General features: G+C 44.4%; 1 protein-coding gene across 1 annotated transcript in view; it reads left to right on the top strand.

Moving 5' to 3' along the window:
• SNTG2 (syntrophin gamma 2) overlaps positions 1-18,523 on the top strand; it is a 426,593-nt gene that overhangs the window by 134,202 nt on the left and 273,868 nt on the right. Inside the window, exons 3-4 of the mRNA XM_054476287.2 lie at positions 12,222-12,278; positions 12,379-12,436. Of these exons, the coding sequence (XP_054332262.1) occupies positions 12,222-12,278; positions 12,379-12,436 (115 nt within the window). The remainder of the gene's footprint in view (positions 1-12,221; positions 12,279-12,378; positions 12,437-18,523) is intronic.

The following is an 18,523-nucleotide window of genomic DNA, read 5'->3' as shown; positions in this document are numbered from 1 at the left end:
ACAGCCCACACTCTGGCACCACTGCCCTGGGTAGTCACAGCCCCCATGGCTCAGTCACCTCCCACAGCCCACACCCCAGCACCAGTGCCCTGGGTAGTAAGTTTCCACGTGAGCTTTGGAGGAGACACAGACCTTCCAACCACGGCCTCTGCATTCCAGAGGCCACTGTCAGTCTTCATGGGCTCATACAAGATTCCCACAACCCTGAGGCTTTTTTTCCCTGAAATGTAGATAAATCTCATGTCTGCTTTTATGTCGTCTAATCACTAACCATTATTTTTTTCCTCCACTTGTTCTAAATACCTAATAAGAGTGGGCTTGAGCAAAGAAAAAATCAAGGAAGGTTTTGTAATCATTTTAAACTTGCCCTGCTTAATAGAGATTTTTAACTATAGAAAATGTCAAAGTAAGAACAGTAAATGTTTTTATGCTGTATTGGCTAGAAAAAAATAAATTACATTTTAAAAGTCTGTAGCATCAGGTTCTCTACCAAAAGTTAGGTTATTGGTGAAAATGAGAGACTCCTTAAGAAAAATGGGCCTATCCTCATACATATAGACTTATGCATACAATTTTAGGTGAACTGTTGACTCCAAACCTCTGGTTACATTTGTATTCTCACCTGCACATTGGAGAAGACAACATTAATGGACAGATGTGTGTTTTGTTTTCTTGAACCTGCTGAAAATAGAACCACATTATCCGTTAATGATAGATGACCATAAAACAAAAAAGAGCAAAAGTAGCTTTACCTTTAACAAAGCCAACAGGTCTCTAAATTCTGCCCATGTGTCCTGCAGTGCAGAATCTGAATTGATGTATTATTTTACTTCCTATTCCTTTATAGTGACATGAAGTGTGGTTGTTCAAGGATCTCAGGATTCTGTCTCCCAGAGACAGTGTGGTCTTTCAGGAGGGGAGAGCTGGCTTCCTCTTACCTTTCAGAATTTCCATTTAGATTGCTTTTTTTAAATAATTGTCATTGTGCATTAGATGTTCTTTTAATTTATAAGTCCATGTTGGTACTTTGAATTAGTGTGGTAAGATGCTGTATATTATACTTGTTATGTTAGGTCATGGTAGATTTGCAGTTGGAAAGTATTTTAGAAAATTTCACATCTTCATTTTACTATTTAGGAAATTAAGATTCAGGAAGAAGAAGGTATACGTCTAATATTACAAAGTTACCCACAGAGTTAAGACAGCAATGGGCACAGCTCTGCTAATTTATAATCTAAGGGATGCTCTCTGATAAATTGGTGAAGACCACACGAGAAACAACCGCAAGCAGCACCAACACAAGCAGTGTTGGGTGACTATTAAAATAGTGTGAGTTTAGAGAGGGCTTCAATCACAGAAACTGGTGTTAGGTGATTTCACCTGTGCATCAGGGGACAGCCCAGGGGCTGAGCCAGAGAGGTGGACACGGGCTCGCTCTCTCGCTCTCTCTGTCTCTCTCTCTCCTGCATAGAAGCAGAAAGTCCAAAAAGTCACATCTTCCGTGAGTGAACTTGAAAAACAATCTGTCCCTTAGAAAAAGCGCAGTCAGAACACTCACCTGGAAGAGAGACAAAGACACAAATCCCGAAGGATCCCAACCCCACATCTGCCCTCATGGGGGTTTGGTGCTGAGATTTATGGCATAGAAACCTCCAGCGGAGAATGAAGTTTAATGTTTCAGATTCGGAGGTTCCCCAGATACAAAGTAGAAGCAAAATGCACATTCTGTCCAGCACAATCTACTCTAATGAAGGCCTCAGGCCATTGCCAAGTGTAAGGTCACAGGACCCTGTGGAGATCCTAAAATTATTTGTTAATGCAGAAACGGACTCACTGACAATTCAGGTTAAAAATGATCTGATTCACAATATAAAGTACTTGGATTTATTATGTTTCAAAACATAAAATAGGATATATAAATATGAAAAAGGAACAAGGGGCCATAAAAAGTGATCCAGCAGATGTGAAAACACACCAAGATAATATCTAGAAATTAAAATCAGTACCTGAAATGAACCTCCATTAACCATTTAAATAACGTGTTAGGTACCAATGAGAAGCATGAAGTATTAAACAGAGCTGAAGAAATGACACAGAATGGAGCACAAACAGCTGGGAAACATGCAGGGAAATGGGCCTGGAGAGTGGCCTGGGGTTGCTGACATTTGAGGAATCCGGGGCGCTAAGGAGCAGAAGGAGGGTGGCAGGAGACGGAGGTCAAGGAGGCAGGGCTGACAAGGTTACGTAAGTGCTGGCAGATAGCAGCCCTCAGGTGTAGATGGCCAACAGATAGCAGGAGGGGTAAATAAAAAGACAGCGGCACTTCCTTCTGGTGATGCGCACCTGCTCTTGTGGTCATGGCTGTGCTGGCCTCATGAAGAGTTTGGAGGGCTTTCCTCTCTTTCCTCTTCCCGGAAGAGTTCATGTAGCATTGCTGTTCTGTCTGTCCTATAGGAAGGCTTTGTCAGGGTAATGTAAATCTGTAGACTTAACTATCAGAATTCAAAGTACATCGTGCGCTGGCCCTGACCTAACCTCTTATTGTTCCCGGGTAAATGCAGGTTAGGCCACTGCCTGCACTCTGATGATGCTGCAGTATATGATATTGACCTTGCCACTCTGTTAGACTATATGTAGCTTAACATCAAAGACCACGGTGTTTTCTTCTGTTTCCTATATGTATCTTTACAATTGTGCAAATGAGACTAAAGCCATTTTTGAATGATTGAGTGCATAAGTAAGTAAATAAAAAGATGTATTTTAGAATATGCAAATTAAGACCATTAAATAACATGTAGTAATGTACTAATCAAGTCAGTCTCAAGCCTTTGAGCCTTCAAAAGGCAGGCAATTACAGTGGTCCACTGAGCTTGTGAAAATCATTTTTAAAATGTAGGTGTATTGCTTCTTTAACAACCAACGTGAAGGAAACCAAAGATCTGTGATTTGAATTTGAATTGAAGAAGTTAAAGTCTCAGATTGTTGAATGGATCATGACACTTGCAAACATGTAGGAGTTTATGATAAATTCTATACACAATATACAAAATTCTACACTTGTTTGTCATAAAGTCAATATTTCATGACTACTTTATCTAAATTTATATCTGTATTTCACACCCAAGTTGCTTCTTATTCTTTGGGTCCAAAATCAGGAGTAGACATCACTTCTGCTTTACTTTTTTTAAATTCTAACCTTAATCTTTATTATTTTATGTCCTTAAATTTAGACAAATGACCAATTTCCCTTACAATATTTTATAATTCAGCCAAAATACAAGTAATTTAGTAGCAACCCTTTTAAGCTAATTGGACACTTTATCAGCATTATGTATTTTTCTGTTGATAACTTTATTGACAAACATTTATTAGTTTGTTAACTCTTCCATTTTTCTCGAATCCCCACACAAAATCTGTTTCTTTGCAGCTTCTGAAACCCAGTTTCTGTGTGCTTCTTCATGCACTGAGTCAGCTCTGATGCCTGTGTGTCGCCTCACCTGTGTCCCTTGGTGGGGTCCCACTCCCCCTGGCACCCCTGGTCCTGCTCAGGGTATGTGAGCTCTCGTTAGTCCATTAGGGGAAGGTCTGATGGACACCTCGGCTGTGCTCCACAGAGCTCATCAGTGTAGGGCAAACATGCATGTTTACAAATGGAATGCTGCATAAGAAGAATTGGCTACCGTTCCTAGAAACTAGAAAACAGAAAGCAAAACAACTGCATTCGGAGCTTTCATTTGTCAGTGACTCACCCACCGGTGGAAGAATCATATAAGCTCATGAGAGTGTGTCCATAGTCAAACTGTAATATGAATTCTTCCTCCGTTATGTTCTGTCCCAGGGTGTACCAGATGTCTTGCTGATTGCCTGGCTGGCTTTAAATGGGAGGATATCCTTCTTACAAAAATCACTAACTACACTTCTGCAAGGCATCCATTCTTATTTGAAATTGATTTCTCTTGTGTTTAAAATGGCTACTGGCCTTTTTCTTGGATGAATTTATTTCCAAAAATTTGTCTCCACAGCGGAGGATGGCATGGCGAGGCAGTATGACTGGAACATAAACAAACTGTAAGACACAAAGTGCCGGGAAAAGTGCAGGTAAATTTGGAAGCAAGTGATTTGTGAAATTTCACAGGTACGGGGCTGAAGGCTGCAAGGATGAACCAGGGCTTTGAAATTCATACCTTCAGGAGAAAAGTGGACAGTCTTGCTGAAAAGGCTTCCGAAACAATTAACAAAATGCAGTCGTCAGCAAAACATCTAGAATTTATCTGTCATCACTTGGATAGCGGCCGACTCTTACAAAATTCACCTTCGCCTTAGTTTTCAACACTATTGAGTTAGCTCATTAAAATTTATTTAATGGTACCCAGAATAGAGTTCACTTTAATAAGGAAAGTTCTGGTTTAAAGAATATGAAAACCTTAAAATAATGAACAGTTTGGCCGTATTCATTATAAAAGTTTACACCAAGGTTTAGTTAAAAATAATAGTTTACACTTTGGGAGGCCGAGGCGGGAGGATCACAAGGTCAGGAGTTTGAGACCAGCCTGACCAACATGGTGAAACCCCGTCTCTACTAAAAATACAAAAATTAGTTGGGTGTGATGGCAGGTCCCTGTAATCCCAGCTACTCAGAAGGCTGAAGCAGGAGAATCACTTGAACCCAAGAGGTAGAGCTTGCAGTGAGCCGAGATTGTGCCATTGCACTCCAGCCTGGGTGACAGAGCGAAACTCCGTCTCAAAATAATAATAATAATAATAATAATAGTTTACATATGTTTGTGTACGAGGGTGTGTGCACACAACAGCACACTTTATAAAGAAATCAAATAGCGCGTCACTCAAATAGAACTTTCAATAACTAAAATCTAACAGCAAAGACAGTTGCATAATCTGCCAAATATTTTTATTTTTTTAAGTATATAATTTTTCAAACCTAAAAAAAATTGAAGTGAGCAAACAGAACCCTGTGAAATTATTATTAATATTTATTATATGCCAACATAGCACTAGATTGCGTTGGCTCTGTCTACGTTATTAAAGAGTGAAGTGTGCCTTCACATCTGGAGCCTGACTGCCTCCTCACTGGCCTTTCGGTACTGATGCTCCTACCGACTGTTCTATTTACATCTTTAAATCCTTCATACGCATTTTTCCACAGACAACGTATTTTTTGTGTGTTTTTCAATTGTAGATAAATGGAATGCCATTAGGTGCTCATTTTGCAAACGTTATGCTTTTTAAATGGATCTACAATGCGTGAAGATAAAACCTGCTCCATGTATATCTACTTAGTCCATTCTTTTAAGGACTGAGTTGTTATATGAACTGTCCAAAGTTGATGATAAGTTTTCTGCACATTCTTAGTTGGATGTAAGTCCCCACAAGAAAAATTTATATTTTCAATATTACCAACATATTTATTTTAATAAGCCTAACTTTGCAATGATGTGTACATTCTCTAGAAGTTAATTTGGGGCTCATATGTGGTGAGTTCTTGTTACCAGCTGTGAATCCACAAGGGTCTGCAGCAAACTTGATTCTTGCTTCCTTGGAGGAAAGAATTGGGTTGAGGGGCAGAAAGAGGTTTAAGTCAGTGGGAGAGAGTGAGGCCAGTTTTAGAGCAGGAGTGAAAGTTTATTAAAAAGTTTTAAAGCAGGAATGAAAGGAAGTGAAGGACACTTGTAAGAGGGCCGGTGGGTGACTTGAGAGATCAAGAGCCCCATCCAGCCCTTGACTTGGGGTTTTCTCCATTGACATGGTTCCAAGGTTTGCAGCCCCCCTTCCCTGATTCTTCCTTCAGGGCGGGTGGGCGGGCTTTCTGCATGTGCAGGGCCGGCCAGCATTTGGGAGGGGCTGCACGCCACGTGTGTTTCCTGGGGCTGTGCACATGTTCACTTGAGGCGTTTTTCCCTCACCAGTTGAGTCCACCCAGAGGAAAGTCATAGACCGGTTAAATACCACCCTTTTGTCTTGACGTGCGCATGCTTGAGGCCACTTGCCTAGCTCCTGAGATCTTATGGGGAAGCTGCTTATCTCCAGCCTCAGGTGTTTTCTGTCTACCGGGAGACTGCCTTTTCCTGGTACTGGCTGTGCCCAATGATCATTTTAGAGAGAAAGTGTAACAACCACCTGACCACCACCTGATGGTCGCCTGATGTTCTGGGGCTGGGGCCCATCTCCTGCCCTGCTCATGTCTGCTCTGTGATACGGTTGTGAAGAGCGAAGTTGAAGGGCGATGACAGGCCCATTCGCATCCGTTACTAATCTTGGTGGGTGCCCAGCTGACTGGCAGGAGCAGTGCTGCCAGGTGTGGAGCTGGCGGGTGAGAGGCAGCTGACATGGACAGACACCCCTGCTTCTCATCACCTGCCCTGATAGTGCAGGCCAGGCTGACCAGGAAAGCTGCCAGGCCCAGGTCCCTGGACCACTTGGGACAGCTCCCCTGGAGGGCCAGGCCCATCAGTACAGGGGCTGGGGGAAGAGAGCTTAGGGTGGAAAAGCCCTGGAAGCTAATTCAGAGGAGAAGAGCATCTTCAGGTTCCTCCTGTACCCCATCAGGGATCGAGGCAGAGGCTCCAGATGGACCAGAGACTCCGATGCCAGGATGCAAACATCATAAGATAATGGCGGCCGGGGGCCTGCTTCCTGACTGCAGCTCCCAGAGACCCCAGTGCACTGTCCCCGAATCAGGTCGGGGCTATGGGGCCGCTCCCCCATGATGCCTGCCAAGGACAGCCTTTGTCATTCCTGGCCTATGCTTAGACCTGAAGAAACTCATACTCAGGGCTTTGGGTGTGAGAAGCCAGGTCCAACTCCTCAAGAAGGTGGAATACTATGGAATCATTGAATTTTTAAAATTTAGGAGTTATCGTACGCTTTTCAAAACTCTAATCCCAGGATATTGAAATCCTTCTAATAAGGATTTAACATCCAATTTAAGCAAATATGCACAAGAGTTTTCAGGTAACTCTTCTTAGTTTGAAATCATTGCATCCAGACACTGAGAAATAGTTTACTTACTTCAGATGGCAAATCCAGGCTCCCTCAGCCTATTTAGGAAATTTTGAGTGAATTACTTTTAAAAAGTGGAGAGAGATTCAACACCCCATTCTGAAAAATGTCTTATAGAGTGTTTGCTAAAGCAAAGGGAATGTCCAACTCTGTGGAAGAAACAATGCCTCCTGACTCAACAGCCCCCTCACATAGCCCCAGGGCGAAGTCTGTTAGCACATTGTTTTCTGAAATAAAACTCTATGAGTATTTTTGAAAGTATCTTTCATGTGTGGGTATGAAATAGAATACTTCAGAATTGTTTTTCTATAAATTTCTAATTTTTAAAATTTAACTTTCAAGCCCTTCAATTAGAGAGAGAAAAAAAAACCCCTTATTTTCTAGGTCCCTAGACTTTCCCACATCTCCATTCTCTTCTTACAAGAGTGAGGCCAGGCCTGTGTGAGGAGTAAGACCTCCAGGGAAGGGAGGGGGATCCACGAGGACCTGGGGAGGCAGTAGGGGGATTAACACCCCAGGTCATCCTGTTCTCACCACAAGAAAGGTTTTGGGCTGAACAAACCTGGGGGCAGGGCCCTGGCTGGTGGCCATGGCACAGGAGCAGTGTTTTACCTGTAGAACAGATTGAAATCTTTCTGGAAATTGCAGTATTAAAATCTGAACATGAGTTTGCAGCCATAACAAATTTAAATTTAGTGTTAAGTCCACAGTTTAAATATCTGAAGTAGAATTGTGAGGCCCATTCATACATGTAATTCAGTAATAACTTGAAGAAGAATGTTTTAGAAGACCAGAATAAGAAATCTGATCTCATATACCCCTAAACCACTTTTTTGTTGATGAGAAATGTATAATTGATAAGTTATCTATGTCATAGAAAATAGCTCCTTCTTAAAATATGTGGTCAGAAGATAATGTGGAGATAGCTATGTTCTATTATTAATATAATGATGCTGCTACCAAGATGTGAATATTAATTAAATGTCATAACATAGTTTGGGATTAAATGATAAAATGCAGAATAATATTTTATGAAAGATTTTATCTGATATGTTTGTGAAAAGAAAAGCAGGATTGACTTTGAAAGTAATTTATTGAACAATTACCTTAGATTGCAACCTCAGTTCTGTAGAAGTTTTATGATACGTTCGATTGTATTCTGAATTTGTTCCTTTGGTGAGTCCCTGGAGCCCCTGAGTATGGTAAGTGAGGAGGCCGTGATTATGGGGGAATGCATGGAACAGGGGAGTCAGGCCATAAATTAGATTCATAATGAGCCTCGGGGCAGCTCACGATCTGCACCTGCTTGTGGGTCCTTGACTTTAAGGGATATGTATTGGGAGAAGATTGAGGCAGTGGACTGTTTTGGTTGCATTAGAAATGCCTTTTGATGACATTAGTTTGTCTAGATATCAGCTAACAGAGCACTACGGAAATGCTACCCAGAACCTTAAATTAAAGTGATCAGCTCCGGATTGACTCTGGGATCATAAAATAATTAGGACGCAGGAGGCAGGATAACTTCAGCCAGGCTGCTGTGTGAAAAGTTCCAGTTAGAAGCTGCAGAAGGTTTCCTGTTTACTTTTTATCATCCAGTAAGTTTTATAAATCTTGGTTTGAAAATTAAAGTTCCTAGATATGCTGATGTTAAAATGTTAGAGCCTTCATAATTATATAATGTTCATTTATAAAAGTGTGAAAGCACAAATTGGCTGAGCCTTTTCTCTCAACTTTGACACGCTGAAGTCCTTGGTGTTTGAATGAGGTGGTTTTAAAAATAACAATTTTTCATGGATGAAACTAACCACCTTGGTATTTTTGTTAAACCTGATGGTCTATAAGGTGCTTTCCACAGTGATCTTCCTTGACTCCTGTCCGGGCAGCCTGGGCTCCACCGTAATAAGGAACCACAGGTGGGCTGGCTTAGGCAGCAGGGACTCCCTTCTCACCGTTCTGGGAGGTGGAAGTCCAACACCAAGGTGCTGTGGGTTTGGTTACTGGCAAAGGGCCGGCTTCCTGGCCTGCAGGCAAAGGCCTTATAGTGTGTCCTCACATGGTAGAGACAGCGAGGTGGGGGTGGGGAGAGAAAGAGCAAGAGAGAGAGAAAAAAAAAAGAAAAGAGAGAGCGCTGTATCTGCTGTCTTTTCCTGTTCCAACCCTATCAGATAGGGCCCGCCTGAATGACCTCATCTGACCTTAGTTACCTCCTACAGGCCCTACCTCCAATGCAGTCACACTGGAGGTCAGGACTTCAACATGGATTTTAGGGGGACACAGTCCCATTCCCAGAACTTCCTATTAGGGCTCACAGTGCAGCTTTCACTTTCCAGATGCAGAAACTTGATTTTAGAGAGATTTAGAGACCTAAATACCTAAATGGCTGGTTCAAACGTACACAGAAAGGAACATTTCAAGAGACTGCACAAAGCAGGTATGAAATAAATATTATTCTGGCTTAGCTAAAATCATAGAGAACAAGCTCTTCACATTCCAGTAAACATATATTTATGTTGGTTGTTAATGGTGTAATTTTTTTCTTACCTATCTTGTTAAGAATATTAGTCCAGATTTTACCACAGGTGATCAGTTTCTTGATATTTTCTTTGAAATATCAAGGATATTTTAGGATATTTCAGGATATCTTCCTGACATGTATAAGTGAGTCAAATGACGGTTTTAAAATGTCATTCTTTGGCAGTCTATCAAGGCAGAAACTAACTTGTTTCTTCTCAAAATGTGTTTTCTCTCATCTTGTACTTGCTTGCATGAGTTTCAAATACTTACACTAACAGCTACAATTTTAAAATATTATTGAGCAATTTCAGAAATTCCATAGAGAGAGGCCTCCAGTTACTATGACATAGATAATTCAATTTTCTCATCCTCCATAGCCTTAGAACTTAGAAGCGTAAGGCTGTTTGCTGTGTCACACAGAGGAGCAGCTAGTAGGTGGACGGACGCCTTTCTCCCCACTCCCTCAGTTGGCCGTGAACACTACAGAATTTAGCATCTGCTGAGGGAGGGAATGAACCCCCCCTCGGTTCTGCAGTTCACATTCATTGTGAGATGCATTCTGGCCTGCAAAGTCAACTGTCCATGTGTTGAGGAGGAAAACGGTGTGCTTCCCACATGCAGGAGTAACTCCCTCTCCCTCCTCTATAGAGGATATCCTTGGAAACCCTCTGTCCACGCAATGGAATTTATTTATTCAGCTTTATTGAGCTATAACTAATAAAAATTATACATGCTTAAGGTGTACAGGGTATGTTCTCATATGCATATACATTGTGAAATGCACACTACAAACAAGCTAATACATACGTCACCTCTTACAGTTACCTTTGTTTTTTGTGGTGAGGACATGTAAGGTTTATTCTCTTAACAAATTTTAAGGAAATATGGTATTATTAACCATAGTCACCATGCTTTCCATTAGAGCCGCAGAGCTTGTTCACCTTACAGCTGAAATGTTGCACCCTTGGGTCTGCACCTCTGCCCCCCCCACCCGGAACCCCCTAGTAACCACGGTTCTACCCTCTGCTTCTGCGTTCAACATCCTTAGATTCCACGTGCAGGAGACCATGTGGTATTTGTCTTTCTGCGCCTGGCTTATTCCACTCGGCACAATGTCCTCCAGGCTCATCCATGTTGCCACAGATGGCAGGATTTCCTTCTTTATGGCTGAAGGATGTTCCATTCGGTGTATCTACTGCATTTTCTTTATTCTCGCATCTACTGGTGGACACTTGGGTTGTATACATATCTTGGCTGTTGTCAGTAATGCTTTGATGAGCAGGTTTAAGAGCCTATTACTCTGTCTATTGGTGCAGTGTCGCTGGGAAGCATCTGTGGCATTTCAGGTAAATACTGAGAATGTGGATGTGATGAGGGCCTGCAGTATGGACGTCCCAGGAGTGGCTCTGACTTTGCTGTTCACAGTATCTGGAATACAGTCTAAGACCAAGAAAAAGCCAAAACGATCACTCTGTAGCAAAGTCCCTGAAATACGGCTCTTTTTCTGTGTATAAAATTATTTTTGTCAGTTAAAAATATGTCCAAAAAAGATAAAAATGGTAAAATTTCCAATTAAAGTATTATTTGCTGTGTCCCCATATACACACTTTAACACAGGTATATTTACTCTAATTTTTGGTTTCTTTCCTTTGAGTTTATAAAGTATTTCCCCTTGAGAAGGACATTCCTGGGGTGTCTCAGGCTGCGGAAGCCCTCACAGCAGCCTCCCTGCATCTGCACCTGCACCACTGGCCGGGTCGGGAGTTCCCAGGTCCCCCCTTCAGCGTGGGCTCTGCCACTGTCTTAACTTCTTCGTCCTTGCTTTGCACAACAGATTGCTTTCAGAGCCATTCAGCCTGAACATGCTCATGTTTCCTCTTAGACCTCAAAGAGTATCTGTCACTTCTGTTTTTCCTGTAGTGTCTTTTTCAGGTAAAAGCACCCTTTGGCCACTGTCCATCTACCCCAGGCCGCCTCTGTGCGCCCCCTCAGGGCAGCGTCAGTCACCCATGTCTACCTGAAGTTGGCAACAGTCACATTCATCAGATCAGACCGCAGCAAAACATAGGTGCATGGCTTAATGCGCAAGAGAGTTGGAGATTTTTACCATTTCACTAGCCAGTTAAGGGCCTATTGTGCTTTTAGCTTTTTATCACAACCTACTTTTAAATATCCCAGGCACCTGTGGTCAGAGGACGTGAAAAAATTGATCATTCATGAATTAATATTGGTTGAAGATTGTCCTAAACATGGCTGACTTCAGCAGAGACGCACAGTGAAGAGGGAGCCCATCCTGGGGTTGGTGGGAAGAGAGCAGTTCTAAAACAGGACTGAGTGCTCCGCCCCACTTCCCTTTTACCACCTTGGAGAAGGTGGGCCCCTCGTTTCTTCACGGAGCTCCATTCCTCACAAGCAGAATGCAGATGGGATAACAGTTCTGCGGGGATTCTTCCTGGATTTCAGACAATGCCTGGAATGGGGCCTATTCTTCATCACTGTCTTCGTTTTCATACATGCAGTACCACAGAGTAAAGATTTGAAATAGTGTCATTACTGTCATATTTAGCAAAAGTTGCTTTGGAAATATAATTTAACACGTATTTGGGTTTAAATGAAGAATTTCTTTTGAATTCACTTTCTGATAGTGCATTTTAACCTAAACTTGGTTTGTTTTCTAAAATTTTTTAAAGCACAGAACTGTTACACTTCACAGACAGCCAGTTGGCGGCTTGGGCCTGAGTATAAAGGTATGGAAATGGTTTTCTCTATTCCTCCTTTTTATTTTTGAAGAACTTTCCGGTGTGAATCATGATAACCATGTTTCTTTCTGATGGCTTTGTCTTTCAGGGAGGTTCTGAGCACAACGTCCCTGTCGTCATATCAAAAATATTCAAAGACCAAGCAGGTAAAAACAGCCAAAATGACCTGTGTATGCACCGCAGCCATTTGTAAGATAACAAATTACTGAAAATGATAAAAATCAGCAGATATGTGTTTTGCTCGATTACCTAAACTTCCGTTTTATTTTTGTAGCTGTGTCTTGTTTCAAAGGATGCTTCTTATGCCCTGATCTTCTGAGGCTGCCCTTTTTAACCTCTGCTGATCCCTCTGGCCCTTAAGAGAGACACTAATTCTCTGTTTGAGGTATCAGGTTATCCTCTAAAGATATTGATGATTCAGGGATTTGAATGCTGATTTTAAGGTATTTTAAAAATTGAGGAGAATTACATATAGATGGAGAAGTCCATGGTGTTTGTTGAAGTATCTGATACACAAGTCTCTGAGCCTAAGAGCATAATGAGCCTGCTGCAGGACTAGCTGACCGCGCTCAGGCGGGGCTGAAATGCCATCCGTTCTGCACTTGGCAGCTGGCGGTACTGCACTGACTACCACCTCGATCCCTGAACTGAAACACTGGCTATGGGAATAATCACAAGAATAACTGACATTCATAGGGAGAGGTTACCTTGTGTAGAATCGAAAAGTGAGGGTGGGACTTCTGGCCACACATTCCACTATCGGGTAGATTGTCTCTCATACAATTCGATTTTGGACATAATGAACCTCCTGCAGTAAACTACATGCATCTGTCTCCCTATCGGGAGGATTCTGCATCCTCGTGGCTGGCCTCTTCCAACCTGGCCCAGCAGCTCTTGGACGTGCAGCCTCAGGCCACTCCGCCCCTGTTCTCCAGAGCAAGGGGCACCTGGATATGCGGTCCGTGTCGGGGTGGGGGTGGGGGGCAATTAGCTTATGTCCTTGAGGCCTGCAGGGGAACAGGAAGCAAGACAGTGGGCAAGCGGGGTGGCCTTATGACCTCATGTGCCTCACACCAGAAAGCACAGCCACTGCAGGGGACCCCGGCTGTGTCTCTGGAGGGGACATGCTTCTCTCCACGCTCTACCAGAAATGTGGAGGTTTTGGGTGAAAAGCACAGAATAAGCTCATACTTTTTCTCAAAACATTCTTACTCATTTCACCCAATTTTACTCAAACCATAAGCCCAGTATGCAGGTAGAGTGCCCTGAAGAGGCCGGAGGTCCCAGGCTGGGGAAGCCTTAACCATGAGCCCTCTGAAGGTGGGTGTGGTGAGGGCAGCCATGGTCAGGTCGTCTGAAGGTGGGTGCAATAAGGGCAGCGATGGTCAGGTCCTCTGAAGGTGGGTGTGGCAGTGATGGTCAGGTCCTCTGAAGGTGGGTGTGGCAGTGATGGTCAGGTCCTCTGAAGGTGGGTGCAGTGAGGGCCCCGATGGTCAGGTCCTCTGAAGGTGGGTGCAGTGAGGGCCCCGATGGTCAGGTCGTCTGAAGGTGGGTGCAGTGAGGGCAGTCATGGTCAGCTCAGCCATGTGTGGTGCAGGAGATCATGTTCTGCTGCAGAGATTGTCCCAGTGGGGTTTGGATTCCCCACAGCAGCTCTGAATTTGTTCTCAGGGAAGAGAGGTTTCCACAGAATGTGTCGCCCTGAAATTTGCATCCGGGTAAAGATTCTTTTTCAGCAGAAGGACGTTTAAGAGTCAGGTCAGCAACACATTTTTCTCCTTTTTGAGCAAGCTTACAAACCTGCCGTTAAACTTGCAGCAGATGGGATTCCATTTAATCAGGGATTAGGGGCCAGCAAGCCCCGAAACCCAGAGGCAGTCTCAGCCTCAGAGGCAGCAGGGGCTGTTCGGAAGGAAACCTAGGAATTTCAGTGTTATAAGAAATACAGGTTAGTTGTAACCAAGATGGCGGGAAAAGTGAGAGAGCTATGCAGACCTCTGAATGAAAGAACGTTTCTTTTTGAGGGTTTTTTTTTTTTGGTTTCTTCCCCCACCCCACCGACAGAGTCTCACTGAGATGCCCAGGCTGGAGTGCAGAGGCGTGATCTCGGCTCACTGCAAACTCCACCTCCCAGGTTCAACCGATTCTTCTGCCTCAGCCTCCTGAGTAGCTGGGACTACAGGTACCCACCACCACGCCTGGCTAATTTTTGTATTTTTAGTGGAGGTGGGGGGGGTCTCACCATGTTGGCCAGGCTGGTCTCGAACTCCTGACCTCAGGTGATCTGCCTGCCTCGGCCTTCCAAAGTGCTGGGATTACAGGCTTGAGCCACCGCACCTGGCCTCTTTTTGAGGATTTTAGAGCATTTCAAAATAAACATTATGATTCATTTGAACTACAGTATTTTGTTGCATATATTACATCAAGTGTTATAATGGCGGCGTTGATGAGCTTGGCAAAGCCCAGTGCTTTGGCGCATATAAAGTGGGATTCCACACGGGAGCCGTGGGTCCACCGTTACTGTGTCTGGTATGGTTGGTTCCTGCTGCACCCCTGAAGCCATCTGGCTGACTGATGGATAGTGGAAAGAAGGCATGACCTGATGAAGCTGTGTTCCTCTCCTCTTTGCAAACATTTTCAGTTATTTTCATTAGTGGGTTTTTTTTTTTTTTAAATTGGTGGATATGATGAAAAGTCTCAGAAAAGAGAATAAGACAGTAAGGTTAGCCAGTAGGTAACATTCAGTAAAGGATGTTTATGGTCAATTCAGAAAGAAAATCTATTTACCTGTAGGGGAGAAACAGGTCAAGAAGGCCACAATCCCTGGAGTGTAAGTGTGACCCTGGGGTTGTAGCCCGTGTGCCCTCCCGACCCTCATCCCTGCCTCAAGCAACCAAGGCTTGGTGGGTGTGGTCGGGAGAAACTGGGACCCAGGAGATTCCAAACTTAGCAGTCTGCAGACCATGCTGATGCAATTCTCTTCTGACATTGGAAGCTTCACAAGTAAATCCAGTGTGGGAGCCCCAGTAGGAGGTCCCCACGCTCCTCCCAGGCTTGCATTCCGTGCCTTCTGCAGATTTCCCGCCCAGAGCCTGCCTGCCCGCCCCTGCTGGCCCCTCCTCCAGCCAGCTCGCCTGTCTCCATCCTCATCATCCCTCCAGGCCCAGGCCCAGGTGCAGGCCCACGACCTCAGCAGGCACTTGAAGATGAACTTACATGGTTCCTCCCTGCACCTGCCTGGGACCCAGGAGATTCCAAACTTAGCAGTCTGCAGACCATGCTGATGCAATTCTCTTCTGACATTGGAAGCTTCACAAGTAAATCCAGTGTGGGAGCCCCAGTAGGAGGTCCCCACGCTCCTCCCAGGCTTGCATTCCGTGCCTTCTGCAGATTTCCCGCCCAGAGCCTGCCTGCCCGCCCCTGCTGGCCCCTCCTCCAGCCAGCTCGCCTGTCTCCATCCTCATCATCCCTCCAGGCCCAGGCCCAGGTGCAGGCCCACGACCTCAGCAGGCACTTGAAGATGAACTTACATGGTTCCTCCCTGCACCTGCCTCTCCCCACTGGGATCCATTTCATCAGCGGTGCTAGAGTTCATGTTTTAGAGACACATTTATATCTTCGTTTTATGCACATTCAGGAACAGAAAGTCCTTGTAATGAATTGGGAGTTTTTAGGGATCAGAGGCTTGGTCTCATTTATTTTATGTCTTCCATGTAAAACACAGAACGAGTGTTTTATAGGAAGCAGAGCCCCTGGGTTGTCCTGAATGTCTTGTGTTAAACTGACACAGGAGTCTGGCCTCAGGAGGAAGGGAGTGCAGGAGGCGCTGTGGGACTTCGGTGCTGGAGCCCAGGAGAGCATACCCTCAACCCCACGGAGCACGCAGCCTCCAGATAGGTCGGGATGCAGACAAACCAAACAAGGTGATTAATTAGAACTAGGAATACCTACAGATGCTAAGAGAAGTTGTCTGCATTCCTCCATGTTCTAGATCCTCTTCTGGATGAGCAGGTCTGCAGTTACCCCAGGCGACGAGAGGCCGGGACAGGTGGGAAAGCTCTCCAGCTCTCATTCTCCAGGGACGCCAGAGCAGCCAGGTAGCCCGAGGCTTCACTTCGCTCATTTTTAAGAATGAGGCAGTTGTAAGATGTTAGTTAGATCAATGCAAAATATAAAATTATTAGTGTGCTGATTTATCCATGAGTTTATCCAATCATATTTAATAAACAACTTCTACAGATAAGACGCTTCTCGGGCCATCTGCAGAGACCAAGGCAGAACTCTCGCCATTGCAGAGCTTGTAGACAACTGGAGAAGGCAGGCAGTGAACACGTGTGCGATACGTTTGCAGAAATGACGGCTCCTGTGGAGTGAGTGAAACGGTGGTACAGAGGAGACGGGGAGAGGGTGCTGTTTTCTGTAATGTGGTTAATGCTTTTATCCTGTGAGTAAGAGAGTCAGCTGAAGTTTGTTTAAAATTAGAGTGATTAGGGTAGCTTCTCATTTAAGAAAAGTCACCCTGGCTGTTGTGAGGAGGCTGTTCCGGGAAGCAGGGAGGAAGGTGGAGAGCCAGTGCAGGGTGCAGGAGGGGCTGCCGTGCCCTGCCCTTCTGGGATTTTGGTGAATTTGTAGATAAGTGGCCAGAAGCTGGATGTCCTTGGAGGCTCCACGTCACATGCTGCTGAAGGGTGGGCTGTGTGTCTGAGAGGAAGGAGGACTCAGGCCAGGTTGAGGTTTCCTTTTAGCCTCAGCACCAGGTGGGCCGATGGTGCATTTAATGAAATGGCCGACACAGGTCCTGGGTCATTGAGTGAATGTCGGAAGCAGAGCGTGGACAGCAGGGGCTCTGTGCTGTGTTTCAGGGCTGATTTGCTGGCCAGTGGAGTGTACCTGTAAGAGGCTCAGAGGACGATATCAGGGTAAGAGAATTTTTAAAGAGAGGCATTTAAATTAAATGAATAGCACTGAGGTGCTTCCCCAGAGATTTGCTGTAGGTGGAGAGGAGAAGGTGCCTGAGGCCTGAGTTAGGAGTGTGGACATCCCAAGGCTGGACACTTGCCTGATGTCAGAGTGGAGCCAGGCAGCCCAGCTCAGCTCACTTGCACCTTGAATTCTTCGCGAAGTGGCTCGTGAGCATCCGAATTGCCTGAGCAGCTTTGTGGAGCATGACAGAGCCAGAGGCTCTGATTGTACCGCTGAGGTGCAGCCTGTGTGCAGGATTCCACACCCTGGAGCCCCCGCCCCCTGGTCCCTCTGATGTGGAGACCTTCAGACCTCACACTCCTCACAGGGAACTCAGGATCCACAGGTCCATGTCATGGGTGTGGAGAGGCTGAGAGGTTGAGATAGGTCTGAGACTCTCCTCAGTGTAGATACAGGGTTGAGCACATATGTCTAGACATTGTTTAATACCTGGTGAGATTGTATATTTTGGGGAGATCTATAATTATTTTTATTGTGTTTAATGGGAAATTTGTTAATATTACATTTGAAAAGTTAAATATAATTTTTCTTGAGCATTAAATGTCAATCACAAATTTTAATTCTTTCAATTCATTAACCTTTCAAATAAATAATGATTATAAATTTCTTTTTTTTTTTTTTTTTAAGATGGAGTCTTGCTCTGTCGCCCAGGCTGGAGTGCAGTGGTGAGTTCTTGGTTCACTGCAACCAACCTCCACCTCCCAGGTTCAAGTGATTCTCCTGCCTCAGCCTCCCGAGTAGCTGGGATTACAGGCACCCGCCACCACGCCCGGCTAATTTTTGTGTTTTTAGTAGAGACGGGGTTTCACCATGTTGGGCGGGATCGTCTCGATCACTTGACCTCATGATCCTCCCACTTTGGCCTCCCAAAGTGCTGGGATTACTGGCGTGAGCCACTGCACCTGGTCATGATTATAAATTTCTACAAATGATCCATTTGATGATTTTAAACTTCATAAACAGACAAAGCCTCCATGCATGCTGTGATTGCAGGCGCACACTCATCGATTTGGTTGTTAGATTAACAAACGTTATAGACCCCTGAGTGCTAAGCACTGTCCTCTGTTCTGAGAGTAGAGAAGCGAAAAATAGACTAATTTCTTGCTTTCAGAGTGTGTACATTATAGTGGGAGAAGATAATAAGCAAAGATACAAATGAAATTATTATGTCAGGTATGGATAAGACTAAGGAGAAAAATATAGCTACATTTTTGCTAATACTTTCAGGCATTCTATGACCGTTAACTACC

The sequence above is a fragment of the Pongo pygmaeus genome, chromosome 12 (assembly GCF_028885625.2).
Source record: "Pongo pygmaeus isolate AG05252 chromosome 12, NHGRI_mPonPyg2-v2.0_pri, whole genome shotgun sequence".
Taxonomy (NCBI): Eukaryota; Metazoa; Chordata; class Mammalia; order Primates; family Hominidae; genus Pongo; species Pongo pygmaeus.
This window is presented reverse-complemented; position numbering and strand designations above follow the sequence as displayed.